This window comes from Castanea sativa, chromosome 1 (genome assembly GCF_040712315.1).
Source record: "Castanea sativa cultivar Marrone di Chiusa Pesio chromosome 1, ASM4071231v1".
Lineage (NCBI taxonomy): Eukaryota > Viridiplantae > Streptophyta > Magnoliopsida > Fagales > Fagaceae > Castanea > Castanea sativa.
The window spans coordinates 89,462,361-89,479,020 of NC_134013.1; the positions used below are offsets into that span (position 1 = coordinate 89,462,361).

Consider the following 16,660-nt stretch of genomic DNA (forward strand, 5'->3'; position numbering starts at 1 on the left):
ATACACATTCAAATTGATTAACTCAAAAGTAAAAAACATAAGCCAAAATAATCATTTCTTTTCATCACATTCATCATCTTGCTCGGTCAACTCCATCTAAGTTAATGTTATCATCACATTCATCATCTTGCAAATATATTTCTTCATCATCATCAACAACATATACTATCTTTTCTTGTTAAGAATTTTTTCTTCATATTTCTTCTTAGCATCCTAGCCTTTTATACCTATAACAAAAATAAAAATAACTATATTATCATTTAATACCTCATTCTTAGTATAGAATAAAAATTTACAAATACAAATGCGAAGTGTTAAGTGTATAGTCCAAGTATTGTAAGAGAAGGGAGGAAAAAACAAAACAAAAAACTCATGAACATGTTACTTTACCAGGCTCAATTACTTAGCCTAATAATTGTGTTAAAAACAAGTCTAACAATTTGTTAGACTCAAATAAAAGCACAAATTTATCCAAAAAACACTTATTTTAAACTCACATGTCTATGTATAATTCGATACATACAATTTTATGATACACAACTCTGTATCCTATGATTCGTAAGTATTGTATACTTACAATACGCCCTTACAATATAGAACCTTTTGTATATATGTATCGTGTATCATACAATCTATACATTTGAACTTAAATAATACAATTGCCTAGCATGTGGGCCTCTACTAGCATATACCAAACAAATTTTATCCACTTAAAATAGAGTTTATTTAGCTTGGGAAGGAATGACGGAGAGGAAATGGCGGATTGTAAAAGCCAACTAAAGAAGAATTCCATGAGCTGCTTTGCTGAACAAAATAGAACCATTATATTTGTCCTTTTTTTTTTTCAAATGTATGATTTTATTGTACAATATAAGAAGGCTCATTGCGCAAATTATGCATATTGAATTCTCCGCAAGGTTCTCTATATTATTGCTGTTTATGCTGCTTGTAAACTTCTCCTTTCTGTCTTATTGCTGCATATGCATATAAATTGCTTTGCAAAACAAGGTGGCAGCAACAGCAATGGAAGAAAAGTATGTAACACATTAAAATGCTTTGATAGATATTGATAAGCGAGATGGTGATACCGATCGCTCTCAGATTATATTTACATTTATACTAACGGGAGAGATCCCATAAAACCAGAATACCCCGATAACTAGTCTAGTCAAAAGCATGAGTGTGGGCTTCCATAGCTCCTCCGACAGGCAGAACCCCATAGAGGGTCACCCTGATGAAAACTGTGTAATAATACAATTATAACAATGACATCTGTTGCTTTCCATGTCTCCTCTATTCCAAGCTATCTTTGACGAAATAAAATCAGGATTTCTTCAGCCAACTGAGTATTACTTACATCAATGTCTGCATCATTCAGACGAACTCTACTTTCCTCTAGGGTTTTTCAAAAGGAACCATTGCTGATGCTGAGACTTCATTTACACCTGATCATCTGTCTAGTAAAAAGAGAGCCTCTCCAGCCACTAGCAAATGCATGCTCCAAAATCGTGTATATGACCAGACATTAAAACTGCAAAGAAATGAGACAGTGAACTAAGAAAAATCAATACTATATAAAATCCCGCTTAAAAGTTATGACAATTAGCAAGTTCAGAAAGAAAATCCAAAGCTAGTCATATCAAGGCAAAGTGATACTCATCCAAGGGTCATAATGTTGGCAATTTTCATCCAAGGGTGATTCTCATCTTCACTGTTTACCCCTCTAAAATACTAAGTAGTTGTCTGTCTTGTCATTGAAATCAAAACACTATGAAGGTCCAGGAAGAACCTATCCATAGTAATAAAGAAAATTGCATGGTATATGTAAATGTTCCACAGTAAATACAACTGCATTTAGCATCATCTTTGAATCTATCCCACTTTTTCAGTATACTTAAGTGGGTGCCAAGATCCTTGGCACTAAATAACTTAACTATCTCACTTTCTAACAAATAAGAAGGCTCAATCTAAATTCTAGGCATCACCAGAGACATTCCACCAATGCACTTTAGATTTTTAAAATACTGATTTAGATGAGTTTCTATCGATTATCATTGTAAATCTCACCTTCCCTTGACTTCAAATTAGACTCTAAAGAGTGCAAAAGACTTGCAATATATTCAAAACTCAAGGTTCCATATGAATTCTATATGTGATGATGATTAAGAAGCATCCATTTCAGGCTACTGAACTAGAATCTTAAAAAAAAAAAAAATTTTGATAAGAAACTTTCAGGAAGCCACTCTTTATTGATATTAGGAAAGAACATAGTTAAAGAGATTGAGGCTCACCACTTTCAACAACTTTAGGAACCAGAACTTGGTTTCTGAACCCACACTTGTTTCTGCAAATTCATTGCAAAACACCTCTAAATAATTACCAGAAAATAGGTGAAAGCATAAAAAAATTAAAAATTAAAAAAAAAAAGGGTGCAAAATTGGAATCCAAACAGTTGGGTCTCACTACCTCATGGGAATTAAAGCCAGTGCCTCTCCTCAAATGCTTCCCCTCACTTACATTTGATGAGCCGTCAACATCCTTGACACCATGTGTTGGCCCACGGCGACCAAAATGTTTATGGGAGCCTGCATATGATGCAAACACTTAATCTGTGGGAGTGGGATACAAAACACAAGCATCACAAATGCACCCACAGAAACACACAAAAATGTACAATCAGAAGCAATGTTAAAGATCAGAGTTTCCAAACTAAAATCTACCATTATCTAAGGAAGAATGGCCACTACGTCCACTTCCAAGGTTTTTAACTTCCCCAATCCGAGCATTTGCCATTTCAAATTTCATATCTCCATGAGATCCTGCAACATCACAAGCAGGAAATAGTAAAAAAAAAAAAAAGAATTCTCTTTGACCTCATAAGCACTTTCATGCTTCTTGCAATGAGACAGTGACTCCAACCTATGTATGAGTTGAAGTGCTTTGAAGTCAAGTTAAAATGATTCCTTCTTGTTAGCACCATTCACTTATGACTATAATTAGTAAAAACCAGTACATTACATAACCAATAATTACATGTTCCAAATGTTTGTACCTTCTGAAGTATCTAGCAGCGACTGTGAAGTACCGGATGACAAAGACTCTTCACTACCATGAGTTCCATCTGAACGACGAAGAGGAGCCCATACACCACGATCAGGCTTGTCCTTATTTCTTGAACGTTTTTCTTGCTTCTCACTATAAAATCCAGGAAAGTCATTCGCAACAACCTTATTTTCTGGAGTTGAATTTGTGTCCTTCAAAGCCAATTGTGCATGTGGGATCCGAGGAGGCCGCTTGTCCTTCTCTGAATTTGAAGTCTGGATTTGCTGCTCTGACTGGCCCACAAAAGACTGACTTTGACGTGAATCCTTGTTTGTAAGTATGCTTCTGATTATCCTTCCACTACCTTCACGTTGCTGGTTATGCTTGAGTGGACCTGAATTGATTATATTTCTAACAGGAGATGATACACCCTGCTGCTGTAATATGCTGCCAGACACCTGCACAAGGAGTAGCATACAGCAATTTAACAGTGTAGTGCTTCAACTAAAAGTCACATTGCTTCATCAAAAATACAATAAATGCAATGAGACAAATCTTCTTAGAAATTGCAAGGATGCAAAGACAGTAATAATCATACAAACAAGAGCATAAAAAATATGTGGTCTGGTAGACTGCCTATGCCAACTGTTGAAGACAAGAAGACCCACATACATACAGTGAAAATACTTCCTCTAAAGAAAAACTCCCTACACCCCCAATTATTCAATGAGACTCTAAATGTAACCTTTGAACTCAATCCACACTACAAAACATATGAGAACAAAATTTTGTGTTTTGTACCTTCCCTGAAATAGAAGCTGTTGCTTGACATGATGATGATAGATAATAAACAGAACTTGGGAATTGAAAGGAGTTCAAGTTCAAATAAAATCAGGATACAACATTACTTGAGGCCACTTCCTATAATGGTGGTCAAGGGAGGCAAACTCTGTGTGTGTTTGGAACGCACGTTTTCCGTGCGTTCCAGTGTTTTACTGAAAAATGGTGGGTCCCGTGCACTGTTCACGGGACCCACAAGTACTTTTTTCAACAAAAAAAAAAACTTCAAAACTAGGCCCACGGCACTATTCACACATTTAAAAATTTATTTTGCCACAGTATTTTTAGTTTTCAATAATAAACGGTATCCAAACAGACCCTCAATTAAGAGAATCTTTTGGTCAAGAGTTGGTCCTCTGGTCAGAAAACATTTTGGAAATCCATTGCATCCTAAGGTGCCATCATAGTCATACAATCATTAAAGTCGCTTACCTTTCCTTCCCTATACTTTTGCTGCCTACTTGAGTGAATTGAGAAAAACGACAGTAGCAGAGCAGTTGTGTAGGTGTTGGGAGCAGCAACAACTATGGTGATAGTGGCTTCTCTAAAAAAATTGTGATAGTGATAATAGCTTTTTTAATTGGTAAGTTACATGCACCCACTAGGTCTTGAACCCATGACCTCACCATCCACCTGACACATGTAAGGGGAGATTGGTAATTATGGTGATAGTGATAATAGCAACAGTAGGAACAACACTGCAGTTTTTTTTTTTTTTTTTGGGTAGTCAAAGTAAGAATTGTTAGTTTGTGACCAAATCTAGCATGTTTTGTAGGAGGCATTGGTGCTTGCTCAAGGAATTGTTTCTCTTAAGCTTAGGATACCTCTGTTGCCAACAAGACATAACTCAACTTGTATTCCTCCTCTCATAATAATGGGATGGAGGATGAGTTCACGAGTTCAAGACTCTAGTGGGTGTGTGTGTAACTTACCAACAAAATATAAAAAATTAGGACACCCCTGTTATTCAAAAAGAGAAAATTATCACAGAACGGTGGAGATTATAGTCTTAGTTATCCCAATAAAATATGTGAAGAGGATAGTAGGAACTGGAATAAAGATACAATGATGAAGCCAGTACATTGACATAGATGGAAGATGTTAGCGGCAAAGATGGTGACCAAATTTGTACAGTGTTGTGATAATTGTTGAGATGGTAGCGCAACTACTTTATCAACAAAATAAGGTGGTGACATGGACAATGAGGTGTAGCTAGTTAATTTGAATTTCCTTCTTTGTTGAGAGGGGTTGACTATGGTGGTTTTGGTTTTCCAAGAATAACAAGTGGTAGCAATAGTAGTATTTTTCTAACTTTTAACTTTGTCATTCCACGTTTATATTCAAATATATCCTTTCCGTTGTAATAAGTTATAAAAACAACAATCTTCATGAGAAATCACCTATCAGGGGACAAAGTGAAAAATAAATTAGAAAATTCTCAATGCTACAAACCATACATAACCATTCATCAAGATGGCTTAATTATTATTATTGTAAAAATAATAATAATAATAATAATAATAATATAAATATATATATAAATATAAATAGTATTTTTTTAAAACTTTTGTAATAAGTTATAATAATAGCAACAATCTAAATGAGAAATCACATATCCAATACAAACTGGAAAATGAATTAGAAAATTCTCAACCCTGCAAGCCATACTCTACCATTCATCAAGATTTCTAGTGCAACCATAGTGCCATTTCACAGTTCTTAACAAGCTTGTTCTCAGGTTAAAAGATTGTTATAAAAGATTTCCAAGCATGTCAGAAAAAATTCCAATAACAATAAATCTTATCCCAAAAGTTATTCCGTGGATTTCTGACTCTCCCACTACTTCATACATGCTTCAAGCAATGCACATCTAGAAATTGTACCATTCAGAAAATCCGAAACCACATTTTCTCAGCCAGCAATCAATGTTAATCAGGCAGCACTCTTATCATTTTAATTTTGACAGATATGACTTAGCAGAGTAGGAGCAATCTGTCATAGTGCTCTAGTAATACAAGTAGAAACCTTAACATCCAAAGTTATGCCACGAGTTAACTGAAAAGGGCACTCAATAAAATCTAGCAAGTTAAATGGATGGTCACTTATAACAGACAGAAGGCCAATGAAAGAGTGCAGCTCAAACTGCATATAGCAATGAGCAAGAAAGGCTTCTGCAGATGGAACAGCTCATATGTGTTCAAGTAATCCTTTAAGATGTCTCCCGCATTAAAAAAGAACACAATATTATAATACCCCACCACAGCCCCCCCACCCCCCCACCCAAAAAAAAAAAAAAAAAAACTTCAAAAAATTATTAAAAGAAAATCAAGAACTCATGCAACCATGGGCAATCTGTCCAAATTGAGCAAGCAGTCCAGCCTAAGCAGGAATATTGTAGGTGCCTAAATCAGTATATAGACCACTAGTGAGAGCAGCCCACACCAAAACAGTGCTTTACACAGACATCTCCATGCACAGTGATAGCGTACAATAGATATGTAGTCTGAAATGTGCCCAAGGAATACATGTGATTGGTAAGAACCAAAAGTACTTACAGAAGAAATCTCCCTCTCTTTTCCTTTCAGGAGCAGGACTTTCTTTTTCCCAGATTCATTAGTTCCGGATACTCCTGAAAGAAAATATAAGAGGTAATATAACTCCTAGAAGAATGGGGATTATATTATCTTACCCATAGAAAAGAAAAGAGATTCCAAAAACAGATTTTTTTTTTTGGCACCCAAGTGGATAAAATAAATCCTAGAATAATAGAGATAATAGTATCTTAACCACAGGAAATAATGAATTGATCCGAAGATAAACTATAAAAAAGAAACCAAATTTATTTATTGCAAAGCATGCTCTCAAGTACCATAGAAAGCCTACATACACAGCAATGAGTACGTAACAGATATCTTATTGAAATAAGAATGTCAAGAACATGCTCGCGCGCGCGTGTTTGTGTGTGAATTCAACTTAGTTGGGTTGGCTGCATAGATCCTTTTTCATTATGAAACCTCTCCACTTTGCCAAATAAAGGACCCACATCATGAAGGTGCGTTGATAAAATAAAGTGTCAAAAAAAAGAGTAAGAATTCCAACCATATTAACAACTCCAAAGACATTGAATTAAGGTATACACACCTCAAAGAGGTAGAGCTGTAAAACTTTGAAAAGGGTCACCTAATAAGAATCTAGTAATATAATTATAAGCTAAAGAAGCAAATACAATAATAAGAAAGAACTAGATCAAGCAAATGAAGCCATCTATAACAAGTTCAACTAGTTCCACAAAAAAACATGGAGTGCTTCTTAAAAAAGCATCAGAAAAGTATGCCTAAGGTGCGCTTCATTAAATGAGCTTCTATTCGGCCAAGGGAAGTGATTAGACCTGGCTTTGAGATTTGAACTTTAAGCATTTAACAACACTAGGTGAGGAAATAAAATGGATAACATCCAGATTTTAGATGCTACGGCTCAGCAGATTAATTAGTCCATGTCCATACTGAATTACCAATGTCCTGAACTATGAGTTAACATGTTGTGTCTAGGAATTCATTATGTCATATAGAAGGGCGAATGTCAAATCATCACTAAACACTGAATTATCCAGTTTCCCAGCCATACCATTTTCCTCTTCCAATACTTCATTCCCAGCTGCAGGAACCAATGTAACAGACTTGTCAGAAAGCTGCTGATCATCTCGCTTTGGAACCAGAAGGTAGGTTGACTTGTCTTTGACACTCATATTCTTTGCAGCATCCCTTAAAACATACTGTCCATCAGACAGGAAACAGTATTAAAATAAGAAAACCAAAACTTCCAAAATCTTTCTTGAAATCAAGTATGGATATCTAGAGGGTCAAACACAAATAAAGATTGAAAATAAATACAACAGTATAAATCTCATTCCACGATTCCTACAAGTTCAAGATGATGTACTCCAAAAACCACAAATAACAAACCAAGTTGAAGGAAGATCAACCTATTAAATTCTACATTGGCACCACATTTTTCCATTCACAAATACTTTAATCACTTATACAATCAACCAACATCTTTTCACATCAGTGTACTCTACTAATGATTGATCCTAGCTAATACAGATACCAATCAATAAAATCTTTAACATGTTATTCAAATTTAGATCTACAAACCAATCATGAAAACACTGTATCCTTCTAATATTTCAACTGGCCTATAACCAGAGATCGGATGTGTAATATATGTAGATGACCAAAACTATCACGGGAATTTTATTTTAAAGACTTCGTACCAGAATCAGCAGCCAAGCACAGGAAAGTATGGGCAAACCCACAGTGGTAAGTTAAACATTTGTTCTTATCATGTGGCATTGACGGGATCTACTGGTACAATGTTTTCCTTTGAAGTGTATTTATTGTGCCCAATTTCCTCAGAAAGTTGCTTCATTTTTTCCTTTTTCATTGGGAAGCTGCTTTGTGCAAGGATCTTGATGGTTCAAAAATCATAAGCAGAAAAGTAGGAGGAAAAAAGAATTGCGGATATGGTGAGAACTTTTCTTTTTCTTTTCTTATAAGTAAGAAATTTTATGTAATAAAAGGATCCACCTCATGTACAAAGATGTACACAACGAAATACAATAGACAATAGTATGAGCTAACATCATATTGCCCATCACTAGTCATTCTCCACTTCATTTTTCAAACCCTGCTTGGTAAATTTGAGTACAAAATATCAAAAAGTCAACCAATTCCATCTCCCAATCATTAACATCTCTCTAATAAACCTCATAGTCCTGGGGTGTCATCCTGCCAATTGGAGTTACCAAACAAGACCTAACCATAGCATCCTTATCAACTACAAGGTAGCATCCTTATCAACTACAATGTTGTACAATTTAGGTTACAAGTTTTTCAGAGGCTAATGGCCATGCATCATGCGATATCTGCACCCTATTACCATCCCCTAGGGCCCCTACCACATACTTAACATGCCTCGTGAATCTATCCCAACCCACCTTAATACTGCTCCAAAGGCTGCACCCATGAGTGCTTCTTACCTTGTGTACCATCTTCCCCAATCCTACCCATATTTAAAAGCTAAAAGTCTACAACCTGTCCCCAAAAAATGAGGCTTTTGAAACCATAAGTGAAGTCAAGAGCTCAGGTGATTGTTTGTTAAAGAGGGAGAATTGACTGTCCCAAAAGCATTAGGATTTGGAAAGCTAGTCTAGAGGACTACTTGACAAGAAAGAAACTGTTACTTTTGACTATCAAGCAATTGGGTGACTGATTCAGACACATAACATGGTGTAGGTCTGAGCTGATTATTAAATTCATGTAGGGTCCGTTTGGGTGGAGGGGGGAAGTAGAGTAGAATTGGTTAAAAATAGACTAATTTTGGGCCAAATCTACTCTACTTTACTCTACTCCCCCTCCTTCCACCTCAATCCAAACGGACCAGGATCAGTAATGATAGCTAAGTGATATGGAGTGCAGTTCCACTATGTATAATGTGGACACAGTGGACTGAGATATAATTGTACTATTAATGGCATCAAGCCTACTTAACATGAACTCACTCAAATATACAGTTCTAAGATCATTGTACAATCAGCCGCATGCTTTAGGCATCATAAATTCCATTGCAAGAGATTTCTTTCCTCTTTTTTTTTGGGGGGGGGGGGGGGGGGTGTTGGGTTTAGATGAGGGGTAGTTGTCATGTACAAAATTATAATACTGTGACTTTGATATAGAAAATACATCAGCAACAGCATAAACTAAATTATTTCATCTAAAATATTTAAAGAAAGATGACTACCATCCTGGTGGAAATTCGTCTCCTCTCAGAACCTCGTTTCGATGAGGCTGAACTAGGGCTTCCAGATGATGATCCAGAAGCTCTTCTGCTCAGTTTCCCATTAGAAAATGATCTCTGTCATCACATATGGAAGAAGATTCAGGACACTGTTATAAAGGGCTCTTTTTTTATATACATAATAAAAAAATTTAATAGAAAACATAGGGTTTTACCCTTGTACATGGGACGTATACAAGAATAAAACTGGGAAAAAATAAAATAAAAAATTAACTTAAAATGGACGAAAGTGAAATTCGCTACTTATTCAATAATGAACAGGAGAAACATTTCATTCAATGGAAACTACCATGCAATCAAGATAAAAAATGAAGCAACAAGGCAACCTGCAAACTATACACGACACAAGACAAAATCAAACAGATGCAACAACAAAATTGAAGGCAAAAAAAAAAAAAAACTAGGAAGCACCAAGTTATTAAAGGAGAAACTCCAACAATAATTTAATCACTCAAGCAAACTATCTCCATTGGAGTATAATAGCATGCTTATATAAGTTACTAGAACTAAACCCTAATCCCAGATGACTTAGGCAAATAATTAAAAATACAAAGAACTTCTAAAATTAAACAAAACTACATTAAGATTTTTTTAAAAAAAATTTGTTTTCTTGATCCTTGCATCAATATAGGCATGCGCACAAAAAATGTCATGTGCAGCATGACAGAAACACTGAGTATCCTCAACTAGATTTCAAACAAGCATACCGGACAACCAAGCATGTCAGCAATTCAAGTATTATTAGCCAGAAATTGAATATATTACAAACAGATAATACAAATCAGTTATATGAAATTGCATGCAAAATAAAAATTGTTAACAAATTTTCTTCTACGGCTTATTGCTTAATTCTGACAAACTTATATCTAATGCATTAGAAACATACCCGAGAACCACCCTTAGCAGCTCTTTTCTGACGTATAAAGTCCATTAATGGTGTAACAATGGGAGCATCTTTTGCAGATCCTGCAAAAGCATTATGGGAGATAATCACTTGAAAAAACATTTTTCCTTGAAAACTCCCAACATTAACTATTTTTCCCATTCTAATTGCATATTATTTTTCCCTTTTTCACAGCATTATTTCAGCATGCAGCATGTGTCTACCATATGAAATCTTTCTGACTTACCAGCTCGTTCCGCATCTCTTCTCTCCAATTGTATCTCTGCACTGGGAAGATTTTCGACAGGCTTCGCAAGAAATTCAAGAAATTCCAGATACTCGGGATCTAGATGTTCATCAAGAGAATACTTGTATTTACGAAAAAGAAAAAGAAAATGATCCCATATATAAGTCACAGGTTAATGATTGCATATATAAGCCCACATGCAATAATTATAATTGTTGAACATTTAGTTAAAAAATAAAAACAAGTAGTACCTTTCAATATGCTTCCTTCACGACCATCTTTTTTAACCCACTGCTTTGGAACGCGTTGAGATGGAGCATACTCAACAATAGTTTTAAACTGAGTGCCTGAAGAAATCAAGAAACATTTTAGTTAAAACCTCAAGTCAATGTCATGTACTGCAATGTCACTTATTTAAAGATGGATGAAACAAAAGGAAAGAGAAGCCCCAATCAACTTTTTCAAGAAAAAATCCAGCAGCTCTAAATTTTCTGAGCTGCTACCAACTGAAGAGAATTCATTACCCTATCTGAATTTTAACCGTGGTCTAATAAAAAGATAGTCGCAAAATTTCTGGCAACAAGATTGATTTAAATAATCAAATCTCTTCAAAAGATATGCGCAAAGATTACCCTTCTCATTAACAAACAAATGCCCATCAAAGAACTCAGCGAACTCAATAACATCCTCAGGTTTCTTGAAGTCAATGTAGGCTCTAGAATAGGATTGATGCTTCAGGCTGCAAAACCATTTCAAGAAACAATAAATATATGACAATTCCCTTAGCAGATGACTTGCTCAAGTCCTAAATAAAAAAATTGCACCATGTATTTCTATACTCAATTCAATTACAAAATTAAGCCCAAATAATTCAGAAGAAAAGTGTGTCCCTGTAAGAATAAATATCTTTCCTGTGAAAGATTCAGGAAGCACATTTAATAGTCCCCTAGAAAGAAGCAACATTGCGGTATATAGGAAAATACTCTTTTGAAACACCCAAATACTAATACTATATAACCAAATTGCAAAAATGATCTGGACTATTGGTTAAAATAAAAATAATATGATAAGTAGAACAAGGAGAAAAGCCAAAAACATAAAACAAAATCTGAGTTTCCAGACAGCACTGGCATCTATGCAATTTTATAATTGGAAAAGTGCAATACAAAGAGGGATACACGTTCCATCATTAACATCGATACAGTCTATGTGCTTTTTATAATAAAAAGTAACATGCTGTAACCTATGCCATGTCTACATGCAGTAGCATGCTGCACTACCAGTTGCATTGCTATTAGTAACATTAATCAAAGGTGTGCTACTATGAGAACAACATATAATTAGATCATAATTTATTATTCAAAACACATTGAAAAAATAGATAAGAATCCACTTTGGTGGTTCCATAGGACAAATTTAAAGAAATCATCTGCGTTGGCCAAGGGTTTGGAAAAATTAACGGTAGCAGGATAAGGGCTTAGAATCGTACAAGGATGTGATGATGGTTTATACCGTTTATGGTTCAAAGGGGTGAAAAACAAAAAGAAGATCAAGCAATGCCACTGAGCTAGCAAGCTCTTGACAGGTATTTACTTATATTTAAATAAGTAAATAAAAAGGTTCTTGGTAGTATTTTAAGGTTTCAATCTAGGAATACAAGCCTACATATCTAACCAACATACTGGCCATGACATAGATGTGGCACCAATTCTCCCCTTTTTTGAAAAACTCAAATGATAAGATAGAAACCAAATGTCTTCTTTCCTATGAGGGCCGATAGATCTCTAGCTGGCATAAGCTTCATTTCCCTTACCCTTTCCCAACATGAATGAAAATGTATTTTAATAATTATCATGTTGATTTTTTTTCCCCTTATCAAATAACCAAAAATATCCAAAAGAATGTAATGGGATTTGAGAGGAAGGACTCATACTGCACATTTTCAATAAAACCACCAATAGAATATGAAAGCAAACATCTTTCATAAACCCTCAAATTAGCGTTAGTCCACCAAGCCACCTTATATGGATTAGAAAGTGTTTTTGGTCTTCAAGCCAAATCTGGTATAAGGAAATTCCACGTTCCATACTAGTCAAAATACCAGGTTTCACTTACCAATTTCAACAATATTGAGAAAAATGCAGGGTTGTACAGGCCAACAGCTGGCAAAACAAATGATTGTTGGTTTTTTTTTTATTAATTATAAAATTCAGATTCTCTAATATTTGGTTTTGAAAGAAGATTGTATGAACCTATTATATATGCATAATGAGGAGCTACATTTTATTTTGATTAGTTTTGATCCCAACAGAAAGGAGAAGTTATTATACAAATTATTTTTACATAAATAGGAGTAAATGTTTTGTATTAACACACACACACACACACACACACATCTTAAATGATATGCAAGATACACCAGCAATGCAAATATTAAGTTCCAATGAACAAATCAGAAGTCACCGAAGCAGATTCTAAAATTTTGCTTCAAGTATAACTTCCTTGCCACATCTTCAAACACACTAAATTAATGCAACAGCAACCAGGTCATGTAAGTATAACACATGAAAATAGTCTTCCATTTATTTACACTTAGCCAGTTCACCTCTTTCATTCAATGCCACCCACATTAACAGCTAATTTTGCTCATTTCTACTAAAGCTTAAAAAGGAACCTATGGATCAACCCCACCAGCAATATATTTTCTACAAGCTGGTGACTTAAACCTCTCAACTATAACTTACACACGCATGCTATACATTAAGCCTCCTCAGTTCCAAAACCCATTAACTATGAATAATGGGAAGCTCATTCAATGCCAAAAGTTGCAAGATCCAGATACAAACAAAGAATAACGCTACATAATCTTAAGAAAAATTCACAAAAGCACAACCAACAAAAAATTCAAGCAACTAAACCCTACCATGCTTACATAACTTACCAATTAGACAGATAACCAACCATGCATTTATCCACTGGGGTTTGAGGGATACTCCAGTGGCTCCAGCACCTTTTGTGGTGACTGGGCACTTTAGTTCAAACCCCACCCACCCCACTCCCCCTGTTTTCCTAACAAAAAAAATTACCATACATGTAACACCAAGCCTAACCCATTTGTTTCAAAGCCATTAGCCTAACATACATACATACACACATATTCAACTCCAAAATTATAGTACAATCAGCTGGGGGGGACCACACCTAATGAAGCAAAGGTCACTCATTCGAATCCCCCTCCCCCTTTCCTTTGGGTCAAAACTCTCACACACACATTTATATTACCATTTTCAGTACGTAATCCAAAATTTAAAGTGTATAAAACCAAACCCATTAATTAATAAAAACACGGTGAAAAAATAAGATTGCATGCACACATTCTTGCATAGATACACACACATTTATATTAACAATCGAGCACGTAATGCAAAACTGTAAGTACACCAAAGCAAACCCATTGACAAAAACACAGCACTAAAAAAAAAAAAAATTATTACCACCAAAGCAAAACAATAAAAACCCCAAACCTTGCTTTGCCAGGTCGGAAAGTCAGCCAGTGGTAGCGATCGGCGAAGGCGGAGTCGATTTGGTCGGTGAGAGCGGCCTGAGAAATCGCCGGCGGCAAGTGACGGAGCACCACCTTGGTCCGATCCAGCGAGTCCTTCATTTCACAGTTCACAAAAACCCCCCGCAAGAAACACACAGAACCCTAGAGAAATTTTTGAAAAAAAAAAAAAAAATTTGAAAATTTTCGAAGTGTTTGGTTTGAATTGGTTGGGGAAACGGAGAAAATCCTCGCTTGGATTACATCTTCTCCGCTAAGAAGAAAAAAATGGAGGTCGAGTTGTGTGCCCTAATTTTCAATTTCACTCCAAATCGTCATGAGCGAGAAAAACACAGAGAAAGAGAGAGAGTAGTGAAAAATGGAAGAAAGGGGGTTTTATGAAATATATATATAGGGTTCGCGTAAGAGAAATGAAAGTGTTTGTATTTTAATGTGGATATGGGAGACAGTTGTGTTGTATAGTTTTGTTGCTCCTTTGAACAAAACATTGGATTTTACAGATTTAGCCAGGTTACTTACAAAAACTATAGAAAGAATATTCTTTTATGTGTCCTAACTCCTAATTGTATGAATGTATGTATGTATGTACGATTCCGTTGGTTCGTAAAGTCTTTTATCGTCGAATAAAATATTGATATATTTGGAGGTGGACTCTTGTTTACGTCAAAAAACCATTTGGTGTTTTAGTATAATGATAAAAAGCATTTATCATATGATCTACGAGAAATTATCATTCACATTAGTTCATGTATAATAGAAAAAAATGTATAAAATTTACACTGTTTTGCTTAAAAATTACCCATATTATAATGATAAAGAGCATTTATCATATGATCTATGAGAAAGTATCCCTTAAGTGCATTCACATTAGTTCATGTATAATATAAAAAATGTATAAAATTTACACTGTTTTGCTTAAAAATTACTCATTTTAGTCCGTGTATAATTGTATAAATTTACAAATTAACAGTATAAATTTACATTAACATTATTCATTTTGTATTTAGTTGTTTATTCTTTCTATACGTATCTCAATAATGAAATAAGAGAGTGGCTGGTGGTTGTTGAGTGTAATAAAAGAAAAACAATTATAAAAAAATCCAGAAATTTTATATTTTAATGAAATGTAGTGTAAAATAGATAATTGGATATGAAGTGTTTTAAAAAAGAAGTATGTATAATATAAAAAATACGTTCTTATGCTAAACAGACAAAAAAAATTTACACGAATTGATACGAATGCTCTAAGTTTGTTTTGCTGAACAATTGACTCGTGAAAGGTTTGCATATACCTTTTAGTGATCAATAAACTATGCAATCTAGAGAAAAGTTTAACAAAATATAACTCTTTCTATTTTTTTTTTTGTGTTTAAATATGAAGTATGATAATCGTAGTAGTTATTAATAGTCTTGTTTTCATTGCCTAAATGTGAAATCTTATCATTATGATATCTATTAATAGTCTTTTACTCTATTTGTGGCAAGATTTTAATAGAGAGTTTAAATATAGAATATAATTTTAACTTAATATATATTAGAACAATGATAGGTAAAATTTTAATGCTTTCAAATCATACATGGGAAAATATTATAGGGAAACAAAGGTAATACATCTTTGGTTTTATATATACTAGTTGATAATCAGTGTAATATGAAATTTGATCATTATAGTAGTTATTAATAGACATTTATTATATTTTTTCTTGCAACTATTATGATTGTGTTTGTATTATAACTATATATTATAATGTCAGGAATTTATTATGATTATATTCATATATGGTACTATTTTATATATTATACCATTTGAAGAAAATATGACAAGATGAAATTTTAATTGATGTTTTAAATATGTAAAATGAAATTTGTTTTTTAAACATATATATATAAATAATTACATTAAAATTTATGAGATATTAAAGAATTATTATCAGGAACGGATGTCATAGGTTAAAACTCTCTAAAAAAAATTGATTGTCATGGATACTCAATAATATATTTTTCCAAGAGCTAGGTCATTTTGAATATACATCATTGTCAGTTTCTTTATGAAATCCTCTCATCTCCTCGTGTATGTGTTAAAAATACTTAGTATTCTAAAAATAAAAAAATAAAACCTTATGTGGTTGCCTTAAAAAAAATATATGTAGCACAATATTATGAGGCCAATCAAAAATCATATTGTTTCAATTTCATATATCTCATGGATTATAGATGTACTCAAATTAAG

General features: G+C 34.1%; 1 protein-coding gene across 2 annotated transcripts; it reads right to left on the bottom strand.

The window, feature by feature from the left end:
* Positions 1–1,024: 1,024 nt before the first annotated feature.
* LOC142619403 (regulator of nonsense transcripts UPF3-like) lies at positions 1,025–14,868 on the bottom strand. 2 transcript variants are annotated; one of them, XM_075792496.1, is made up of 13 exons: positions 14,393–14,868; positions 11,501–11,607; positions 11,120–11,215; positions 10,869–10,967; positions 10,625–10,704; positions 9,682–9,795; positions 7,507–7,654; positions 6,438–6,511; positions 3,053–3,500; positions 2,721–2,819; positions 2,467–2,585; positions 2,292–2,344; positions 1,025–1,531 (listed from the first exon to the last, which is right to left on the bottom strand). In XM_075792496.1, exons 1-12 carry the CDS (start codon positions 14,530–14,532, stop codon positions 2,306–2,308), a joined length of 1,563 nt encoding a protein of 520 aa, XP_075648611.1. In that variant the 5' UTR covers positions 14,533–14,868; the 3' UTR covers positions 1,025–1,531; positions 2,292–2,305. The 2 variants fall into 2 exon arrangements, with proteins under 2 accessions (XP_075648611.1, XP_075648618.1); XM_075792503.1 differs by having other exon boundaries at positions 1,025–1,554; positions 14,393–14,864.
* Between the last annotated feature and the right edge of the window lie 1,792 nt (positions 14,869–16,660).

What these genes read in the sequence shown, in the direction of transcription:
- LOC142619403 (XM_075792496.1), bottom strand. Translation starts at nt 14,532, where the DNA reads ATGAAGGACTCGCTGGATCGGACCAAGGTGGTGCTCCGTCACTTGCCG. An exon ending in TTTGTTTGTTAATGAGAAGG is followed by an intron (nt 11,216 to 11,500) that starts GTAATCTTTGCG and finishes TGATTTCTTCAG; the next exon opens with GCACTCAGTTTAAAACTATT. An exon ending in GCTGCTAGATACTTCAGAAG is followed by an intron (nt 2,820 to 3,052) that starts GTACAAACATTT and finishes GTGATGTTGCAG; the next exon opens with GATCTCATGGAGATATGAAA.